At 32.5% G+C, this 24,151-nt stretch overlaps 1 protein-coding gene across 1 annotated transcript in view; it reads right to left on the bottom strand.

The window, feature by feature from the left end:
* Xpr1 (xenotropic and polytropic retrovirus receptor 1) overlaps nucleotides 1-24,151 on the bottom strand; it is a 179,671-nt gene that overhangs the window by 137,906 nt on the left and 17,614 nt on the right. The window contains exon 2 of the mRNA XM_077802388.1: nucleotides 14,066-14,117. Coding sequence (XP_077658514.1) covers nucleotides 14,066-14,117 — 52 coding nt within the window. The remainder of the gene's footprint in view (nucleotides 1-14,065; nucleotides 14,118-24,151) is intronic.

Genomic DNA, 24,151 nt, shown 5'->3' on the forward strand with positions numbered 1-24,151 from the left:
CAACATGGGAAAAAAAACTACTAGAACTAATAAGTGAATTTTGTAAGTTTTTAGGATTCAGGATCAATATATAAAAATCAATCTTACTTCTATTTTTATATCCTAGCAATGAACCATTAGAAATTGAAATGAAAAAACAGCATGATTTATACCATTAAAAATTTAAACTACTTAGGGATAAATTAAAAGATGTAGAAAACTACAAAACACTATTGAAAGAAACCAAATGAAGATACATATCTTCTTCACAGTCAAAAGATCAAATGTTAAGATGCCAATGCTCCCCAAATAGATGCTAGAATTTGATACAAACACAATCAAAATCTCCAGAAAATTTTTTGTAGAAATGGACAGTATATTCTAAACTTCATATACAAAGAATCTAAAATAGCCAAAACAATCTTGGGAGGGGGGGAAAGCCAAACCAGAGGACTAAAACTGCTTGATTTTAAGACCTATTATTAAAGCTACAGTAATCATGAAACAGATACACAATATATAAGGATAACTGATTTTTTGACAAATATGCAAAGACAACGTAATGGATAAAGGATCATCTTTACAACAAATGATTCTGTAACAACTAATATGTATATGCAAAAAAATGTACTTCATTCCATACCTCACATCATATACAAAAAAAAAGAAAAGACCAAAATGGACATGGCCTAAGTATAAGATCTAAAACTCTAAACTTTTAAGATGAAAAAACAGAAGAAAATTTTTGTGTCCTTGATGAATCAAGCGAAGAATTCTTAGATTAGACCAAAAGCACTGTCTTATAAAAGAATTTAAAACTTTCACTCTTATAAAGATTCTTCATGAAAAGACAAACCATAGATTGGTAGAAAAATCTTTGGAAAGTCTACATCTTTCATCTAAAATATAAAAAGAACTCTCAAAACTCAAGAATAAGAAAATAAATTGGGTGTGGTGACACACACACCTATAATTCCAGCAACTCAGGAGGCTAACAGAAGGACTGCAAATTCAAGGCCAGACTCAGCAAACTTAATGAAACCCTATCTCAAAATAAAAAGAAAAGAGAGCTGGGGACATAGCTCAATGGTAGAATGCTCCTGGTTTAAACAGAGAGGAAAGAGAGCAGTGAGGCTGTCAGGCAACACAATTTTTAAAATGGACAAAAGATTTGAATAGACATTTCCCCCAAAGAAAATACATAAATGGCAAATAAAAAGAAAATCTTCAATATTGTTAGTCATTTGGATAATGTAAATTAAAAACATAATGAGATATCATTACATTCCTATTATAATAGCCAAAATTAAATAGAGTCTCTATACCAAGTATCGGTGGAGGCATGGAAAAATGGAACGTTCACAAATTGGAGGTGGAAATGTAAAATGGCAGAAGCACTCTGGAATCTGAAAATAATTAGGTTGAATGAAAAAGTCAGAGTAACAAAAATTCATAAAACTTTATAAAATGGAAACTAATCCACACTGAAAGAAAGCAGATAGGTAGTTGACTGAGGAAGAATAGGATGCAATTATGAAAAAAGTTTGGAGAGTGATAGATGTTTACTATCTTAACTGGTGATTGTTTCACCAGTGTATACAAATATCACAACTTATCAATTGTACACTTTAAATGTATACATTTTTAGTATCAATTATAACTCAAAAAAGCTGTTAAAAGTATATTTACCTGGAAATAAAAACTGCTTTTCTTGACACTACATGCCTATAAGACTACAGCTATTTAAAAATAAGGTTTTTTAAATTATCTTTTTAAAATGTACACTAGACATTTCATTCTTGGGGAAATTTTTCTTCAAAAACAAATGCTTAATTATACAAATGCTTAATTTGCTGATAAAGGGCAGATCCCAAAAGGGAAAAAAACACAACTATGAGAATCATTAGAAAAAAGGACAGTAGGAGACTACATGGTACCATAACTGAAGTCTGCATTCCTCTGTGAAATCAGTTCAAAATAGCACTAAGCTTAAGTATTTAAGGATTCAAAGAACTCACAAAAGTCTCTAAATTCAATCTGCATTAAACTAATGAACCCTAATGTCAGAGTACACTAGTTTACCAAATAAAGTTCAACTTCTTAAATTATTTAAGACCCTTGGTAACCTGGCCTCATATACTCACAGCTCACTCTTCTCCTATACTAATTCTGTTCATTTAAAGTGTTCTAATAAATCTTCCCTGAATGTCTCATATGTTTGTACCCCTTTGGCTTTGTTCTATTTCTTTTCTGTACCTAGAAGGTCCTCCCCTTCAGCTAGAACAACCACTATGAAAATCGGTATAAAGATTCCTCAAAGACTAGGCATGGAATCATATGATCCAGCTATACCTTGTCTTGGTATATATCCTAAAGAATTAAAGTCATCATACTGTAGTGATACATGCATACTCATGTTTACAGCAGCACAACTCACAATCGGCAAACTATGGAACCAGCCTAGTGTCTATTAATGCATGGATGAATAAAGAAAATATGGTACATATAATAATGAAGTTTTCTTCAGCATAAAGAACAATGAAATAAAGTAATTTGAAGAAAAAGGGATGAAACTTGAGAATATTATTTTAAGTGAAATAAGCCAAACTCAGAAGGTCAAGAGCCATATGCTTTCTCTCATATGCGGAAGCTTGAGAGAAAAATGAGAGAAAGGTGGCAAGAGGGATCTCATGAAAATCAAAGGAAGATCAGTAGAGGAGAGAAGGAGGTCCAGGAGGAGAGAGAAAGGGAGAGCAAGGGGAAACAGTGGGAAATTATATTGGCTAAATTATATTGTTATGTTGTGATTGTGTCTTTATAGGTAATGATTTTATAATATAATTTTCCACAGAAAGAGAAAGATAACTGTGCTCATTTAAAAAACCTTAAATCCCTTCTCCTCCTTTAATCATTCTCTTACTACTTCATTTATAAAGATTATTTTATAGTCATTATGAATAAACTATTTCTGAAGATATCTACCTAATATGATATGTTATTTTTGTGTTCTTAAAAACTCCTGTTTTAAACTTATTTACCTCATTTATTTCCTGTGTTGAGTTAACCATATCACATTTCCCTTAAGTGAAAATGAGTCACAGTCTTTTGGAAAGATTACAACACATTTTTTTACTAACATGCAAGAGTTCTATATTTTTCTGTATTTTTAACATAAAACAATAAATTTTACAACATAAATTATTTTATTTTGATCTATTTTAAAGGAATGCACAATATTAGCTAATTCATTTTCTTACTATAATGACCCATTCTGACAAACATGTTTTAGAATTAAACAGCAATTCTGAAACAATAGAAACTCTTAAATATACTTAATAACACTAGATTTCCAATGGTTACAGATATTTCAATCTCAAATAAGATTCATGTGCCTCGGGTGTATATGTAAAATTAATTGCATGTGATAACACACCAATATAAATTCAATTTCCTTTTCTAATCTCACTGATTGCATCTCTTGGTACAAGCACATAGCAGGTCAATTTTTCATCAGGAGCTACAAATTGGCACTCAATCTCCTAGGTGATAAACAATGCTTCACCTCTCAACCTTCAACTAAGAAAATGAAATTTTAATCAATATACATTCCCCACCCTCAACACTCTAATCCTAAAGAGCTGTATCTGTGGTTGCCATGCCTAAAAACATTATTCAATCCTAAGCATCATAACGTCTCAGCTAGAGCAGATGCTTATTCAAATCCAAAGCATATTTATTAAAAATCCAAACTATAAAGAACAATGTATTTTATCTTTAATTATGTACATGCTTATCTGTGTGTGTGTGTATATGAGTATGCACGTAGAGGTATATATGCATGCATTCATTTCTATCCAGTTACAAAGAAAGCTAAAACAAAGAATAACCCAGTAGCAATGACACTTCCAAAGCAGTGCCCAGTACACGGCTTCTAAAGGAAGTAAGACTCCCTAGTAAATCACAGAAGAACTAAGATAGGTCCCAGACTGGAAATGCAGTCTGGAAATTTTTGTCATATCAGAAAGAAAAGCTGTATTTTTGGTATCGGGGATTGAACCCAGGGACACTTAAAACATTGAGCCACATACCCAGCACTTTTCTATTCTTTTTTTTTTTTAATTTTATTTTAAGATAAGGCCTCACTAACTTGCTGAGGCTGGCTTTGAACTTGTGATCCTCCTAACCTCAGCCTCCTAAATTGCTGGGATTACAGGCATGCACCACTGTACCCACCAGGAAAACTTTTCATAAAAGACTAGTAGGATTATATCAAAAAGGACCAGAAAACCATCTGAAGAAAAGTGAGAATTTGATCATGAATGGGGATAAAACAGCAGTGGACAAAAAAATACCAAATATGCTTAAACATATAAGTTCATTAGAATACTTTAAAGAATCAACATTATATTGATAACTGTAAATAAAAGAAATAAGCATTGATCTTACCTTTCCTACACAATCTGTATCTAAGAGTAACTAAATCACTGACAAAACGGAAATTGCTCTTAACAGCAGAATTCTAACTAATGAACACAGGTACATGAGAATATAATCATTTTATAATCCTAAACAAATTAATGGTTTTAATGGTAGGCAACAATCATCATAGCCAATAGCATGACAGAGAAAACCTGATTTTTTTTTTGAGAGAGAGAGAGAGAGAGATTTTTTTTAATATTTATTTTTTAGCTTTCGGCGGACACAACATCTTTGTTTGTATGTGGTGCTGAGGATCGAACCCAGGCCACACACATGCCAGGCGAATATGCTACCGCTTGAGCCACATCCCCAGCCCAGAAAATCTGATTTTTATTTATGAAAATACATATGCCCCTCCTGATGGAAGTACACACTGGCACTCATAAAGGGTGTTTGGGGGGAAACAACATATGCACATAATATCTAGTCAGCATTAGACTGACCCTCTAAATTTAAATGCAAATTTATGGTACAGCACAGGACTATAATCAACAAAATCCAGACTCTGGTAGATTTTTTAAAAAGCCAATTTGTTCCATCAAATATTGTTATTATAATAAAAAATTAAAGAAAAATTAAACATGCAAGAAAAAAGAATTGGAGGAAAAACCTATAGATAGGCTCTAACAAAACTTTCTGTGATCAGAGAAATGGGTCTGTACTGCCCAATATGAGACCCCAACCTCATGTGGCTTCTGAGCACTTGTATGTGGGTTGGTTAAATGGGGGCCAGAATATTTCGTTTTCATTTTAATAATTTAAATAGCTATATGTGGCTAATAGCTACCATATTTAATGATGCCAATACAGATCAAGAGAAAATTAAGAGACCATGGATCTTATGAATCCCTATTTAAATTGATTAATCTTAAGATATGTATAAAATGATTAGGAAACTAGAAACCCTATCAGATATTTAGCCACTATAAGCAAATCTTGTTAATTTTTAAAAATGTGGTAATTATATTTTTTGTAATTAGGGAAGGACAGACTCTTCTTTTAAAAAAATACTAAAAATCTTCACAGATAAAATAATATAATTTCTGGATTTTGTTTCAATACTTCCAGGAGGTGGGTGGATTGATCCTCAGCACTGCAAAATAGTGGTGGTGGTGATGACGATGATAATGATGATGATGGGTAAAACAAGATTTAGTCATTGTATAGATATTGGTTAAAGCTCTCTGTTTTCATGTCTTTGAAATTTTCCATATTTTTTTTTTAAAAAACTGGTGAGAGTTAGCATTTAACCTCTATACTAAGAAGAAGTTTGCTTTTTTGTTTTCCCCAGGAAAGATAATAAAAATAAAGGACTTAAGGGAAAATCTATAATATTTTATAAGGGAAAATCTGTAATATTTTATAAGTGACTCTTGTTAGAGGCAAATAAATGGTCCTTTACAATATTTTACGCACTCAAGCCTGTTCAATAGTGACTAGTTTATTTTTCACTTTCTGAAAGTCATACCTGAATTTTCTCCTTGACACCGTTTGTTCCTTTAACAAAAGAGTAGACAGTAATGTTCATTTGGATCTCTAACTCTGGTTTGAAATTTTAAGAAAAAAAAATTTTTTTTAAGTTTAACTTCTATTTCAAAACATGGCAGGCAAAAAGAGAGAGAGAGAGAGAGAGAGAGAGAGAGAGAGAGAGAGAGAGAGAGAGAGAGAGAAAGAGAGAGAACACCTGTAACTCCCAAAATAGACAAAATAGATATCTATGTCTAATTCCTAGAATCTATGATGTTATACTATTTAGAAAGGAGTATTGGCAATGTAGTTAAGGATCTTAAGATGAGATGATCCTGCATGATCAAGGTGAACCCTAAATCCAATGACAAATGTTCTCAGACACAAAGAAGAGGGCAGAGGACAAAGGCAAAGAGAAAAAGCAAAGACTGAACTTAAGTGGCCACATGCCAAGGAAACCAGCATTCTTTTGGCTAGAAGATGCCAAAAACAGATTCTCCACCGAAATTCCAGAGGGCAGCCCTATACATACTTTATTTTCAGGCTCTGGCCTCTAGGATTCTGGGACAATAAATTTCTGTTGTTCCATGAACCTGATGGTTCATGGAAAACTTTTATGGTAGCCACAGGAAACTAATTCAAGGGATTGTCTAATTTTTTGATTATTGACCATCTCTTTCTTCATATTGCCTCAAGAAGAAGTTGTTCCTCCTTTTTTTTTTTTGGAGAGAGAGAGAGAGAGAGAGAGGAGAGAGAGGAGAGAGAAATATTTTTTAATATTTATTTTTCAGTTTTCGGTGGACACATCATCTTTATTTTATTTTTATGTGGTTCTGAGAATAGAACCCAGCGCCCCGTGCATGCCAGGCGAGCAAGTCGCTTGAGCCATATCCCTAGCCCCAGTTGTTGCTCTATTAAATGATTTTTCGAGAGTGATAATTAACTTGAAGGAAGGAATTTTTCTTTTATTCAATAATATATACCTAGTGCTGGAAAACTATTGCTGGTTATAACTTCTTATGCTTCTTTCTACCTTTTTTCACTGTTTCTTCATCAAACAACTAAAGTAGCCTTACCTAAGGAAAATGAAAGGCCAAAGAGGAACCTGTCTTACTTTAAACTTCACCAACTTTAAGCTTTAACAATTGTTCTAGCTTTCTAATGGCTAGTTTAGGAAATTCTACCTGAAATTATCAGATTCATTCACATGGTTGTTATCTTTTTCTCCACAGTTGAGAGTCTACACCAATAATTCCCAGAGTTTTTTTGTTTCATGATTTAATGTATTATAGTTATCCTTTCTTTATTTCATGACCTTCCCTCAAACTTAATAAAAGAAATAGCACTGTGATAATTAATGATTTTTTAAGTTTTAAATTTTTATAAGTGAAAATTTTAAACACTGAAGATATTTATTAAGTGCTCAACAGTGTCACAAAATAAATTATAAGCCTGTATTCAAAGCTCTTCATTTCTTTCAGCTTTCCATCTGCATGCTACTCTAGGTTGAATTTATTTTTATAATATAATTTACTGTTCCTATTATTATCTAATGTCTAAGAATGAGCATTAAATTACATCTGATTCTCTAATTCTAAAGTGAGGTATATATTTTTTTTATTCAAATAGTAATGCTATTTGTTCTTTAGAAGCATACCTTTCCTGTAAGTGAGCTACACTGAAGTTGGCAGTAGCTTTAAATACACAAGTCTGTTTTTTAAGGTAATAATCCTTGTTATCTGCAAACTGTCATTTAGACAATACAAATGAATATGCAATCCTTCTCTAACATAAACATGAAACAAGGATCAATAAGGCACACCCTTCAGAAATAACTCCATTACATGACTTCGAATATCAATCAGGTCTTTTCATCCCTTTCACAGGAAGCTAATGAAAGAAAATATGTCATTCTTAAAGAAATGACCATTATCTTGCTGGCTCAGCTCTTCCACTCTTAGCCATCTATATTTCTTTGTGGTTCTCAAAACAAAGTTGCGGTGGTTAAAGAGAAATTCAGCATTTCATTTCAGAGGATTAATTCATTACCAATCCCTGGCATAGTCTTCTCATGCAACATTAAACCACTTTAAGTAGAAGGATTTTTTTAAAGAGACGATAAATGGCTAATGCACAATACCAGCAAAAGAACACTAACAATGGATTGGGGTTGAAGCTCAGTGGTAAAGTGCTTGCCTTGGACATGTGAGACCCTGGGTTCAATCCTCAACACCACATTGATAAATATATTGTGTCCATCTACAATTAGAAAAAAATTTTTAAATAAAAAGTAAATAATAATAATAAAAAAACACTAACATAAAACTTTTAGAAAAGCTACCCTTCACAGTTACCCAGTTAAAAATGTAGCAAATTAATACAGCTTTCCCTATTATAAATATCAAATGTTTTTATTTCTGGTGAGAAGTCATGTAAATAATGTTTTTGAGTGAGAATGATGCAGCCTAACAAAATGGAAAACTGGGGAGAAAGGACAAGATTATAGCTAACATGAAAAGGAAATGTATTATGTATGTACATATTTAACAGTAATCCTACACATGCAAAAACTATTTCATTAACTTCAAAAATGCAATCCAATCTTCCATTCTCCAGAATCTAAAAAAAAAAAAAGTTCATATTTGTTAAAACAACAGAGATCTGGGGACATAGGAAACGAAGAAGATGCCTGAAGTAGAGTGGACTCTGTTCATTCAAGCGTATAAACAGAATGAATAATTTACAAGCATACTTTCATCTTCAATGTCACTAAAATCTGAATTCTAAGGAGCTCAGGAAAACTGTAAGATATCTGCTAACCAAGGAGAATAAACAGAATGAACCTAAGTCAAAATGTTCCTCAAAATTCTGTACTCAAGACTGAGGAGAAGATGGGGAAACTAAACAAGAAATGGCAGAAAAATAGCAAGAAGCAAAATATAAAAGGAAAACTATCAAACAATAAATCTTTTTTCTTTCTCCTTCCTTCCTTCCTTCTATCCTTCCTTCTTTCCCTTCCTCCCTCCTTCCTTCCTTCCTTCTATCCCTCCCTTCCTCCTTCCTTCCTTCCTTTCTTTCGCAGTGCTGGGATCCAATCCAGGGCCTCATACTGGTTAGGCAGGTGTGGTACTATAAAGCTATATCCTTACCCTCAAACAATAAGTCTTTCTATTTTATTTCAAATAGAATCCAAAATTTATTCAACTGAGTAAATATAATATGAAACAAATCCTCAAACAGCTCACCCAGGCTCTTTTAAATCATCTATCTTTGAAAGAAAAACATGAAAAAGTGGTTTAGTGTCTTGTTAAAAAAAAAAAAAAAAAAAACACATGTCCCTCAACAGTTTGCAGAATGAGGTTTCTCAACATGACCTGGCATCAAAACAACACAATGCTACAAAAACACAAAACCTTTAAAACTAGAATCTCACATCATCTACTCATTTTAAAGAATACTACCTTTTGAAATTACAGGTTCAGCAACAAGATGTTTAAGCATCCAGTCAGCAGGTAAAATGCTATACCAAAAAGTGTTAGATCAGGAGAATTTTAAAATGAAAAAAAAGAAAAAACCAAAACCACAAAGAAGTCAGGTTAATTTACTCTTTTTAAAGAGTTAATTTACTCGTTTTTTTTTTGGCTTCATGTAAGACTGAATGTAAGGATTCATTTTTATTACTACTCATTGTTGTGCTAAGAAGTAAATATATAAACTTCTTGCCTCTTTGAGATACTAGATATGAAACAGTTAAAAGATAAAAATCCCTGGTCTTGGGAACTGAGACTGTGGCTCAGCGGTAGAGCGCTTATCTGGCCATGAGTGAGGCACTGGGTTCAATTCTCAGCACCACATATAAATAAATAAAAAATAAAGGTCTATCAACAACTAAAAAATATTTTTTAAAAAATCCCTGGTCTTAAGACACTTATATTCCACAGAGATACAGAATTAATAAATCAATCTGAAAACATGCATACCTACAGAAGAGATTGGAAAGTGGCAAATGCTATGAAAAAAAAATAAATGAAACAAGGTGATGTAATATAATATGATTGAGTGACTGACTACGTTAGACTAGATATTCAGAAGGCTCCTGAAGGACATAGCCATGAACACTCTAATGATTCTCAAGAGTGGGACAGAGAAAAGCTCTAATGCAAGGGTAAGCTCAGCCTGATTTAGATACAAAAAGAAAAGCAATGTGATAGGATCCTAAAATACAAGGGAAGAAATGCAGAAAGTTAAATGGTTGGAACAGGACCAGATGAGGAATTTCAGGTCACAGTAAGTTTTTATATTACCTCTTTGAATTACAAGAAGCCAGCCTTCATGCATGCTTTTTGTAAAACTGTTATTGGAGATACTATTATCACACAAACCAAAGCAAAAATGTTTCTTAAATCTCAGGTTCAGTAAAAGCTGACCTTTCCTGAGGAGCTGGTATAAATTTACCTTGTGTGAATTTCTTTTAAGGTATAGTTGTATCCTAACTTTTTTTCCTCCCCAGTCCTGGGGTTGTAATCCAGCGCCTCACACATTTATTTTATTTTATTTTTAGTTGTTGACAGACCTTTATTTTATTTATTTATTTATATGTGGTGCTGAAAATCCAGTGCCTCCCACATGCCAGGCAAGTGTTCTACCACTGAATCACAATCCTAGCCCCCTTATGTGAATTTTGAAATCATGTTCTCCTCTATCCTCTGAACTCTAAAAATTCAGTTAAATTTACAATTGGCTTCTGGCAACTATATAAATCATTATAGTATCTACTTTCTTTTTAAATAAAGTATTTACTTACGCACAGTTTTAGATTTACCAAAAAATTCCAAAGATAGCAGAGAGTTCCCATACGTTCACTACCCAGTTTCCCTATCATTAACATCTTCCAAGAGTATGATACATTTGTCAAAATTAATGATTCAATAATGGTACCTTATTATTAAAGTCCATCATTTATTTAGATTTCCTTAGTTTTTTAACCTGATATTCTTCTTCTCTTCCAGGAACTGATGGTATCTAATCTATCGTTATTTCATCTTCATTTTCATGTTCTCCTTGTTTTAAACTCTCTACCTATTGTTACCTAATGTATTTTATCTAATTATAGAATTAGATAAAATACACTACTTCTGGGAACTATATAGAGTAATAAAGTTAGCAGAAATCAATTTATTTATTTTAAAATTCAGTTATTTTTATTTTTCATTTTGGGGGAATTTTGAATAAAGTTGGTACAAATATTAATATATAGGTTTTCATGTAAACATAAGTTTTCACTCCTTTGTAACGAATGCTGAAGAGAACAAATGCTGGACAGTATGTTAATTTTGGAAAATACTGACATAGACTCTTCTGGAGTAATTATACAATTTTTTATTTTCATCAACAATGAATGAATAATCTACTTTTCTTGCTCCTTATGAACATTTAGAAATTTTTTTATTATTATATTCTTTCCTCACTTTTGATTAATGCATTATAGTTGTACATATTAATGCGAGTTGTTATTACATATTCATATATGTACACAAGGTAATAATAAAATTTGGCTAATATCATTCCCCAGCATTTCCCACTCAATTTTTGAATAAACTTGTTTCGATCTGGAAACTATAGATAGGTTTGGGGAGAAATGAGTCTACTATTTTGAGTCTTCCTCTCCAGTAACATGACATGTCTCCATTTATTTAGGTTTTTGTGATTTTTTTTTTACATCAGTAATTTATAATTACCAATTCTGTGCATATTTTGTAAGATTTACAATTAAATGTTTCATTTTATTTAGAAAAGTTGTAAATGACATTGTATTTTCTTTTTCATACTACAGAATCAATTTATTTCTATGTATTGATAACAAACAGAAACTAAAAAAATAAGTTATGGATAGTCCCCAACTTAACAATGGTTCAACTTACTGTTTTTCAATTTTATATTGGTGTAAAAACTATATGCATTCCGTCAATTTATGTCCTAAAAGATAAAATTAGCTTTTTTTAACCAATAAGTTAAATAGTCTAGTACCATGCAAAGTAATGTTTATAAAAACTTTTTAAAAATACAGAAACTCAAGGAAATGTACAATTAAAAATTTTATTCAAAGATAACATTTGGGGAAAAAGGTAAAATCAACATACAAAAAAAGTCTTATGCGTCTAAAAGGTTTAACCTCTAAAATTCTCTTTTGTTGACACATTGATCAACAGTAATCCTGTCATTATTAAGCCATGCAACCTTCACTTGGTCCCAGAAGGCACAAATCTAAAATGATCTCTTAAAATCCCTTTCAATTAAAAATATCAGTGACTTTTTTGTTTCAATCCTGTGACCTAAGTTGAGTGTTAAAGAGTTTCATGTTTTTATCACAAATCAACATTGAAAGATATTAATGTTTCCAAATAAAAGAGGCTACCTTTTTCCTCTAGAGCTAGGGATTGAACTGGGGCATGCTAGGCAAGCTTTCTACTTCTGAATTGTGCCCCTAGCCCAAGACACTTAAAGATCGAAAAAGGAAGTTTAAAAGTTCCCTTGAAATTAATTCAGAATGAAAATTAAAATAGATTTAAATATAATATATAAATTTTATACATCTGAGTTCAAAAGTATCCTTGGGGAGGGAAGAGGGCAGATCATTTCCCCCAACCACAACCACCACCACCAAAAAAGGTGTGAACATTTATCCAAGTAAATTAATTCCATAAAGTAACTCATACACCATTGAGGAAGAAGAAAAAGGTAAAAAATACAAAAGCTTTATTTTCTACTGTTCTTTGTCACTGAAAATTTTTAATATTTCTAATGTCAAATGAATACTGCAATTAAGAGTTCTATTTTCAGCCAGGCATGCATGATAGAACACACCTGTAATCCTGGCTACTCAGGAGGCTAAGGAGAAGGATGGCAAATTCAAAACCAGCCTCAGCAACTCAGTGAGATCTAACTCAAAAATAAAAAATAAAAAAGGGCTGGGGATGTAACTTTGTAGTAAAGTCCCCCTGTATTCATTCCCCAGTACCTAAGTACTAAGAGAGAATTCAGTAAAAAACTAAATATTTTCAAATCTCAAGTGTCTTGAGTTAAATGTTGAAGAAATAAATACATTATAATCCAAAAGTAAGTGAAATATTATAAAACTAATACCTTGCTGCCAATACCTAGCTGGTTTATAATAGTAAGAGATAAAATCTTGACATGCTGTGAAGAAGCACATTCTTAATTCAGAATGTTTCAAGATGAAAAACATGTATTTCTGTGTCATTAAACAAATAAGATTTATATTTATAGAGCTATAGTCTTACTAAATACTTTAATCATCTATCATATGTCATAAAAAATAAGCCTCTAGTAGCATGCCCCCAGAATGACCTCAAAGAATACTAGTGAGCTCTCATAAAAATATTATCCAGGATGCACTGTAAGAATATTCTTAACAAATATGTTTTCACATCATTCCCCTTAAAAAATCTGATGCATACTTTTAAAAGAATATCCAGCCTCAGAAGGAACACTCTCTCAAGCATAGTTTCTAAATTAGTTCCTAATTATTTCCTGACACAGAACTCATACAACTTTTACATGCATCTCTCCAAACCTATCAAAACAACCCTATAAACAATAAGGTAGTGAGTAGAAGCTGAGGTAATGAAAAAAAAAGATTTAATAAAGATAATTGGAGAGATAACCACTGCTTTCATGTCAGTTGTTTTATAACTATGCACATGCTTGCTTACACACACACACACCCAGTAAACATCCTCCATTGTTTTACTAGTCCCACTCTAAAGGTAGTACATACAAAGGAAAAACTTGCTGCCCTAACCAATTATGAATGAATGATTCACTGAAGGATAGATTGATGGTTGAATGGAGGACAGATATAAAAATACACTGAAGGATGGAAGCAAGACATAGATAAAACTTTGATTAAAGTAATAAATGAGTCACAGTTCTCGGATGACATACAAGCATAATACAAGATTCACCATAGGTAAATACGAATTAGAAAAAAATGGATTACATTATCAAAAGCAAAAAAGACAATGGGTAAAGATATATTGGTTTCAGACTTTGCTGTTTATCACAGCTTTCCTTTTAAAAAGCTTTTATGTCACTAACCCTAAAGGGTAATTCATCTTACCTTCCACTGAAGGTGCCTGGTCCTGAGCTGAATACAGCATTTCCTTGAAAGCCTATCAGAAAGAAAGAAAAGCAACACATGAAATAAATAGTAGAGTTTATATCAAAAGCATCTGGAGCTAAACACTTCTTTTTTAAAAAAGAAAATTTATGTTTTAATTAGTTATATATGACAGTAGAATGCACTTATATATTTTGATATATCATACATAGATGGGATATAATTTCTCATTTTTCTGATTATACATATTGTAGAATCACATTGGTCATACAGTCACATACATACATAAAGTAATAATGTCTGTTTCATTCCACTATCTTTCTTATCCCCATATCCCACGCCTTCCCCTCCTTTTACTTCCCTCTACCTAGTCTAAGGTAATGCTATCCTTTTGTTTTTATTACAATTCTTAATACACATATTTACTTCTTTTCCAATATCCAGTATAATGACTACTTATAGCTCCTTAAATTGAGAATTTAATGAAATACATCAATTAACTTTACTAATCCATTAAATATTATCCAATCTTTAACAAGAGAGCCAATTTGTAAACTTTAAAATTAAAGGGCATTTGGAAAAGAATGAAAAAAATCACCTGAGAGATCATAAGCCCTTTAGACTAAGAAAAAAGAATGAAATAAACTGAGAGCAAAAGTCCTGGGGACTGCATAAGAAAATATGAAGAACTGGACACAAATACAGTTTTTGAGTGGGGAAGTAACATTTATATAACATAAAATTCAACATCTTAACCATTTTTACATGTACAATTCAGTAGTGTTAAGTATATTCACACTGTTGTGCAACGTATCTTTAAAATTCTCATCTTGTATACAAATACTTTCCAGTAGAGTTCTATAAGGTCCTCCAGAAGAGTTTAGAACTATAAAGATACTACAGGTTTTATAGTTTTCTTCTTAGTTAACAACCATATTTAAATAATTTGGATAGTTACAGTTTGTTCTCTCAAGAAGTAGTTGGGCAAAGGTGTAAGAAGTAGTTCTCCCTATCAATCAAAATGGCTCAAGCAATGAGTAGATAAGGCTCCAAGGCTGAGAGGTTAGTCAAAAGCTTAGTGACTTTATCCGGTACCATTGCTTCGAATACAATCTAAACACTGACAATTCCCCAAAGGACCTATAGCAGGGTTCCTTCACCTTTATTCTTTAGGGGTAGGGAGTGTTGTGCATTCTAGAGTTTTTAGGGGCATCCCTGGTGATTAGAGGCACATTAGATATCACCTCCTAGTTCTGAGATTACCAGATATCAAATATCCCCTGGGAAGGAAAATTGCCCCTCCTCAGAACCACTGGTGTACAGTTATTCAAGCACATATGTACCAAAAAGGAAGAAGTAAACCTCCAGGGTAATCTACTTATAATCTACTTTTTTTTTTAAGTATTCAAGTCCAATAACATTTTTCCAAGTGAATTTACTATTTGTTTTCAGTTAGTGATCAACCTGTTAGTACCATGACTAACTAAGCCTAACAATGTACAGTAAAAAGATTTCCAATGAAACAATGAAAATTAAAATATTTAAATCAATTCATGTCTGTTCATTCTAACTCATTTTATGAAAGTGTTTGTAGGAAAAGTATACATCTATAATATTTTAATGTTACATATATTTAAATTCAAAAATATTCAATAAGATTCACTCTATAGAATTTAAGGCAATATAGTAATGCAACTGTGGTATAATAGAAAATAAATATTTGGTCTTTGTGTCCAGTTCCTGGCATAGAGCTCCTAAAACCTTTGGAATGTATTGTTTTACTAATGAAATGGATCAATGGTGGGAAGGACCCCAGATATCTTCTGGATAAGGACTGGCCACCAGAAAAAACAAGCGATTAGGACATTACAACTTGCCAGGCACAGTGGCTCATGCCTGTTAATCCCAGGGAGTTCAAAGCCAGCCTCAGCAAAGGTAAGGTGCTAAGAAACTCAGTGAAACCTTATCTCTAAATAAAATACAAAACAGGGCTGGGGATGTGGCTAAGTGGCTGAGTGGCCCTAAGTTCAATACCTGGAACAACAACAACAAAAAAAAGAATATTACAACTTAAGCCCCACAACCAAACTTCTGAAGAAGGAAGAGGTGCTAGAGATAGAATTCAATCACTAACAGAAATGATTTCAAGTCTGTATAATGAAACCTCCATAAAAGCCTCTGAACATCAAGGTTCACAGAGCTTCCATATTTGTGAACACATCAAGGTGAGAAGTGTGCGTGGAAGCTCTTATGCCATACTCACCATTATACCTTGCACTATGCTTCTCTTCTATTAGATTGTTTCAAAACTGTCCCTTTTATAATCCATCTGTTGCACTCAGTATTTTTCTGTGGGAATTATTCTGGCAAATTGTCAAATCTGAGGGAGAGTTCTGGGAATCCCCATATTTGCAGTCAGACAGGCAGAAGTCTGGCACCCCACTTGTAGCTGACATCTTAAACAGGGACAGTTATAAAGAACCCTTACTAATCTATGGAGTCTGTGCTAACAACAGGTAGGTAATGTCTGAAGCGAACTGAATTGTCAGACACACAGTTGCTGTTGGAGACCTGGCTGTTGTTGTCAAAAAAGAAACGCATTTGGTGTTAAAAGAAATGGTGACACAAAACACTACACCACACTATAACTCTTTAGAAAACCTTTATTAGTCAAACACAACTTTTCTAAGATTACATTTTAAAATTATTCTCTTTTTTACCAAGCACTTATTCTTAAACTTGTTTGTAATCAACCCTAGGTGACAGTGACAAAAATCTGGAACCTCTTTTAAGAACATTACATACACACTCAGTATTTTCTTTACAATTTTATGTCTCAGGGACCACTAACTTCTAGATTAAAATAAGAAGTTATTTCTAAAGAGCTTATCAAACATTAAAAAAAAGTCTTTCATTCAGCTGACAGATTTAAATTTTATATCGAAGTCCTATACAGGTAGAGTATGGTCATATTACTGTTCTCTGACAGGCTATTTCAAGAGGATAAATGAGTAAAAGATTGATGAATGCAGAACAAATTTCTACAACTAAAAAAAGTAGCAGAAAAATATGAGGAAAAAATAATTTTAAAAAGCTAGCCAGAGAATAGTTACAGAAATAAATCTATCCCAACAAGTAATATCAGAAGCTCAAATGTCTGAATGAAGATTTACTATTTGTGCGGTATAACAGGAATGTGTGCCAAAACTAAATAATGCTAACAGGAACCAAATAAACTGTCAACAAGCAAAGTGACTTGTATACAGTAGGAGCTTAATAGTTCTTGAATTCAAAAGAGTTTCCTCTCTGGAGAAAATTAAAAAGGATACACAAAGCACACTAAGTAGAATTTCTGACATGTGATGAAAATGAATTAAATTTGCAAAAGCAAAGCTTACCAAATTAAGTTCATGTAAATTAAAGTTTTTTTAAAAAGACAAATTATAATAGTCTTCATTCAGATTAATTAAATCAAGACAAATTTCAGCGAAATCACTGCTACTTCATTTTCCGCTGATTTAAGAGACATTCTATATTTTTGGTAGTAACACTGTCTAGAGAACTCCATATATAGGACCACTCTATAGCCTGTGATAATCGATAGTCCACATCAGGAACAGGGAAAAAAAAACTTCCCGGGTATTGTCTACATTAGTACTTATGGACTGTTCATCTGAGTCCATTCAAAGCACTTATCTGCACTTGGAATTCAAAGGAGTTTCTTCAATTCATTTTTATTTTAAAGAAAATCCAATACTTTTATATAACTCTGAATTTATATAAGTCAATATGAATTCATGTGCATTCCTGAAGTTTTTTGATTTTCAAAGGCTTAAAAGCAATCTTTCATATCATTTGACTCTCTTCGAGTGATAAATTATTTTTATGTTATTGAAATCTATAGAAACATAAACTAGGACAAAACTCCTAGTGCTTAAAACAACTCATGTTAACAGTAAAATCTTACAAATTAAATAAATAAAAATAGCCACAAACCAATACTATACTACCAATAATATTAACATAAAGGAAAAAGATTCACAATCTGTTGTTGTTTCTTGGTACTGGGGATTGAACCCAGGAGCTTATATCCGCAGCTCTTTTTATTTTTCACTTTGATATAGGGTATCACTAAATTGCTTAAAGCCTACATTGCTGAGGCTGTCCTCAAACTTGAGATTTTCCTGCTTCAGCCTCCCAAATGGCTTGAATTATAGGTGTATACCACTGCGCTCAGCTGAAAGTGATGACTGACACAAATATACCTTCTTTTGAGTTTGGAATGCCTATCCTACTTTGATATAATTTTCTAAGCACTTAACTATACAGTAAGGCAGCACAGCAGAGTGGTTAGAAGTTTTCAAGTCAGAAAATGTGTATGAAAAACAACTCTTAACACTTAGGAGTTGTGCAACCCTAGGAAAATAACTATCTCTGTACTTCAATAGCCTCATCTGTAAAACAGGAATAGTGATTACACATAGCTTACAGATCTATATTAAGAATTAAAAACTCTCAAAACATAAATTCTTATACTAATTTTGACTCACAATCATACATGAAGAGTACTTAGGACATTGCCTAGAACATAAAAATATGCTGAAAAAATGTTAGCTAATAATAGAATTTGAACAATGACAAACTACATCATACCATGGGCTAAGGCAGGAATAATATCAATCATGCATGAGATATGCCTCAACCAGTTATGCTGTTGTTGCAGTGCTGAGGATGGAACACAGACTTCACAAATACTAGGCAAGCATTCTTTTTTTTTTTTCTTTTTCTTTTTTTTTTAAAGAGAGAGTGAGAGAGGAGAGAGAGAATTTTTAATATTTATTTTTTAGTTATTGGCGGACACAACATCTTTGTTGGTATGTGGTGCTGGGGATCGAACCCGGGCCGCACGCATGCCAGGCGAGCGCGCTACAGCTTGAGCCACATCCCCAGCCCTAGGCAAGCATTCTTAAATTCAGCTATACCCCCAAGTCACCAGTTGTTAACAACTCTTAGTAGTATAGTTAAACATGGAGCTAATATGATGCAACAAGCATAAACATAGACATTGCAATCTCCTGGCATTGCTAGTTTATAAAATAGTAATCTAGATGACCTAGAATATGTTCCTATTTTATTTTCAGATGATTAATTATGTAACCACAAAATATTTTTAGTTCTCATAGGAAACCTACAGACTCCTGAATATATGCAGATTCCAGTTGAGTATGCTTTCTTTCTATAACATCTCCTAATTATTCAATATAAAAAATTTAAACTTTGTACAATATAATATAAATTGGTATAGTTCAAACTTAACATGTATGTTTAATGAGAACATTAAAATAAATTTCTTAATGCTGTTAATTTTTAATAACCCAAAATAGATAATCTCTAATCTCCTTTCCAGAACACAGAGAGCTTTCACAGACCTACTTCCTACTTCCCCATTAGGCTCATATATAACATATTATAAATATTATCACTGCCATCAATAAAAATATCTAACTTGGGGTTGGAGATATATCTCAGTTGGTAGAGTGCCTGCCTCACATGCACAAGGCCCTAGGTTCAATCCCCAGCACCAAACACACACAAAAAAAATTTAACTTCTCATTTCAACATTCATTTAAACTCAGCACATCACAATCTAGTGGATTAATAGACAATAAAATAAACAACAGGCATTTGAAGAAGTGCAAGGAATATTTGTTTTCATAAACAAAGTAGTCATAACCCATTAATATTTCCCAATGTGATGAAATTTATAGACACATTTTTAACTGAATCAATTTACCAAATGCAGCTCTTAAATAGAAATTTAGATATATTCTTTTTTTTTTTTTTTTAAAGAGAGAGTGAGAGAGAGGGGGACAGAGAGAGAGAATTTTAACATTTATTTTTTATTTTTTCTTAGTTCTCGGCGGACACAACATCTTCATTTGTATGTGGTGCTGAGGATCGAACCCGGGCCGCACACACGCCAGGCGAGCGCGCTACCACTTGAGCCACATCCCCAGCCCTAGATATATTCTTTAAAATATATATTTTATATGCTGACCTACAGGCCCCTAGAAAAATTCTCCAATTATCTCTTTTTCAGTTTCCATTTCCTGTTTTTGCATTCCCTTTTAGGTTTATTTCACCAGAAATACTGGATAGTCTGTGACTAATGTGCAAGTCAATTACATCTAACATAGTTTATCTCGTCATCTACAAATTAAGTGTTTTCCTGATGCTAAAACACACAAAGCAGTCTGTAAATCAAATTATAATCCTCAAAAGCAGTAATCTAGCATTTTCTCATGTCCTGTACAAGAATCAACATTTTTTTAAATTTTTATTTGTTATATATGGCAACAGAATGCATTACAATTCATACTATACATATAGAACACAATTCAACATCTTAAATTATATTCATTTCTATCCCTTAACAAAAATAATCTGTTTTGGTTATAGAAATAATCCTTAACATCAATAAAAGCCTAACATAAATTCTTATAATACTAATTGAAAAGTGCTTTTGTACATTAACCTAAAGCCTACAGTATTATAAAACATCACACACATTAAAAAATTTTTATGACATTTGAAAGTACACAGTAAGAGGCAATTTAATATGCAAAAGTTGTTACAACATTAAATTGTATTGACTTTATTAAATTAAATGTATGTTAAATATATAAATATACATAATTTGTAATAAGATGAACTAGTTTGGAATATGTCATGTTATATTCACGTTTATAAATTTCTGCACTATATACTTTAACACCCCCCTACATGGTTTTCACTATTTCCATATGGACATCCCTGAATGTATTTTCTTGGCTACATATCCAGCAGCACAAATTCACAATGTTCAGAAATTTCCCGCAAAACCTGATGTACTCATGATCTTTATTTCTATTAATGTCATCACCAGTATCCAAATCACAGATTCATAATCTCATTGTGAATAATCCCAAACTGGGATTGTGGCTCATGGTCTCATTCATTCCAACAAAAAATTATAAAGTCCCTACTGTGTGCCAGGCATTGTTCTAAACAGCTGAAACATATCATGAGGAAAATAAAAGTCTCTATCCTAGAGAAATGCACATTCTTAATTTTTTCTTATTTTCACTTGTGCATTTACAGATCTGGTTCAGCCAATTTTGCTACCAAAACTTCTCCTGCATTCATTCTCTTCTATACTTTTATCTAAACTATTTCAACAGACTCTCAACTGGTTTACCCACCTATAAATTTTCATTTCTTTAACTCTTTTTAAAAACTGCTGCCAGACTGGGATTGTGGCTCAGTGGCAGAGTGCCTCCCTAACACATATGAGGCACTGGGTTTAATCCTGTGTACCACATAAAAAACAAATAAATAAAATAAATGTATTTTGTTCATCTACAACTAAAAAAAAAATTTAAAAAACCTGCTTCCAAATCAATCTTTCCAAAATACCAAAGCACTAGTCTGATTTTTCTGCTCACAAAAATAAAGTCCATACTGGCTTTTAAGTCACTCAGAATGATCTCCACTCTACATCTTTCCAGGTTTATCTTCCAAACCGGTTTCATTTTTACAATTTGACTAACTTTTTTCATTTTTACAATGCAACTCCCAAGCCAAAATGAATTATTATTTAGAAACCTCAATAGTTCTTCCATCTGTATCTTTGTTTACAAATATTGCTTCCACTTGAAACACCTTCTCCTTAACACTGTTTTAAATCTAATTTCCAAGAAAGGATTCTGAGAAGATGGAGTAGAAGCACTGGTCTCTCTATACAACTTCAATGGCAAAATCTGTCTGTCGTAACTATTTTGGAACTTTAGAGTCTACTGAAGGCTTAGATAGTAAACTGGAGCGAATCCTAATCAATTTCGTCGCTTAGCACAGCAGAAGCTATTCATTCCTCTCTCCTGGCCCTATGGCAGGCAGTTGTGCACATGTTCCTGGACCAGGGTGCAAACACAGGCCAAAAGGACACTAACCCTACAAATGTCAGGGATCTATGCTGTAATTATTCATTGTGTAACAAAGACTTGGAACTGGTTTTGCTAAAAACTCTCTTACCTTGGGCCTGCAAATGTAAAAACTCTAGCATCTCTGTCTCATTTTGTATCTGTTTCCTTTGCTTTGAGTCAGTCACCTTGGATTCCAGGAACAACAGGTCTGATCAATAAACATCTTGTGATGATGCAAAACTATACCCCAGACAACTTACTATCACTGCTTAACCAATCCTGAAATAATGATCAACCAGACCATAATCTGACCAAGAAAGTTTACACTTCTAGTCCCTTTTTATATATAATCTTGGAGTTTATGTCAGTACTCCCAAAGAAAAGGCTGGAAATGCTGGTGCTTCCCAGTATAGCTATACTGATTAAAATTCCTTTCCTGTTTTTTTTTTATTTGTTCTTTATAGTACATGACAGTGGAGTATAATTTGACATATTACACACAACATGGAGTATAACTTATTCTAATTAGGATACTTTCCTGTTTTTAATGAACTGGAAATACTATAAAATAATTCAATAACAAGAGCTGACATTAAAATTTTAGCAGAGAAGCTGATTTTAAACATTTAGATTTTGCAATAAGAAAGTCTGTGCAGTTTACAAACATGTTTTGAACTTGTGCTTTGAGAGATGCTGTGGCCTATAAAAGTTGAAGTAAAATTGCTCTCTGTCCTCACAGACTTTATAACTGATACTATAATAATGTCAGAATGAGTTATATAGATTTAATTAGTACAAGAGAAAGACCGAAACCTTCTCCTCTAAGATCAGGAACAAGACAAGGATGCCCACTTCGTCCACTTTTATTCAACATAGTAATGCAAGTTTTAGCCAGAGCAATTAGGCAAGAAAAAGAAATAAAAGGCATCCAAATTGGCAAGAATAAAGTAAAATGATCTCCTTGCAGATGGATCTTATATATAGAAAACCCTAAAGACTCCACACACACATACAAACACACACACACAAAAAAAAGTACTAATAAATGAATTCAGCAACTAGTTGATCAAAGTCAAAGACAAAGTCATGCAAAAATAAGTTGCATTTCTATATTAACAAAATAATTTGAAAAGGAAACTATTTGAAATAACAACCTAGAAACAAATTGATTCTATTTACAATAATACCAAAAACTAAAATAAAGCATTTAGAAAGTGAAAGACTTGTACAAGAAAACTACAAAACATTGTTGAAAGAAAATTAAAGAAGACATAAATAAATGGAAAACATCCCATACTCCTGGACTGGAAGACCTAACATTGTTAAAATGTAAATACTACCAGAAGTATTCTATGAATTCAGTGGAATCATCTATCCCAATATTTTTTATAGAAATAAAAAAACCTATAATGAAATTCATAGGGACTCTCAAAAGACCCTGGATAGCCACAACAATTTTTAAAAGATTTTAAAACTGATTTTAAAACTTACTACAAAGTTATAGGTATAGTAATCAAAATAGTATGGTATAAAAAAACACTAATAATTTTATATTATATAATATTTGCTGTTCTTCAAAAAAGAGTTTTTAAAAGATACTATATGAGCCAGCAATTTCATTTCTGGATATATACCCAAAAGAGTTAAAAGCAGGGTTTAAAATATTCATTTTCACGGTAGTCTTATTCCCAAAAAGTAGAACACAGAAGCAACCCAAGCATTGAACAACAGATGCATGGATATTATTCACTCAAAAAAATGGAAATTCTGCATTATGCCACACATGCATGAACTTTGAGAACATTATTCTAAGTGAAATAAACCCCTCACAAAAAGATAAATACTGTACGATTGGTACTTTCAAGGTTCTTAGTCAATACCCTAAAGACAATGTAGAATGGTGGACATCAGGAGCTGAAGGGAGATGGAAATGGGGAATTGTTGTTTAACAAGGGAAAACCTTCTTTTCTACAAGATAAAAAGTTATAAAGATGTATGGTGATGGTTCCAAGATAATATGAATAAACTTATGCTGCTAAACTGTACATTTAAAAATGATTAGGATGATAAATTTTATATGTATTTTACCACAATTTTTTTAAAAAGCCATTGGGAAGTAAAAGAG

Source organism: Urocitellus parryii, chromosome 9 (genome assembly GCF_045843805.1).
Source record: "Urocitellus parryii isolate mUroPar1 chromosome 9, mUroPar1.hap1, whole genome shotgun sequence".
In the NCBI taxonomy this organism is placed as follows: Eukaryota; Metazoa; Chordata; class Mammalia; order Rodentia; family Sciuridae; genus Urocitellus; species Urocitellus parryii.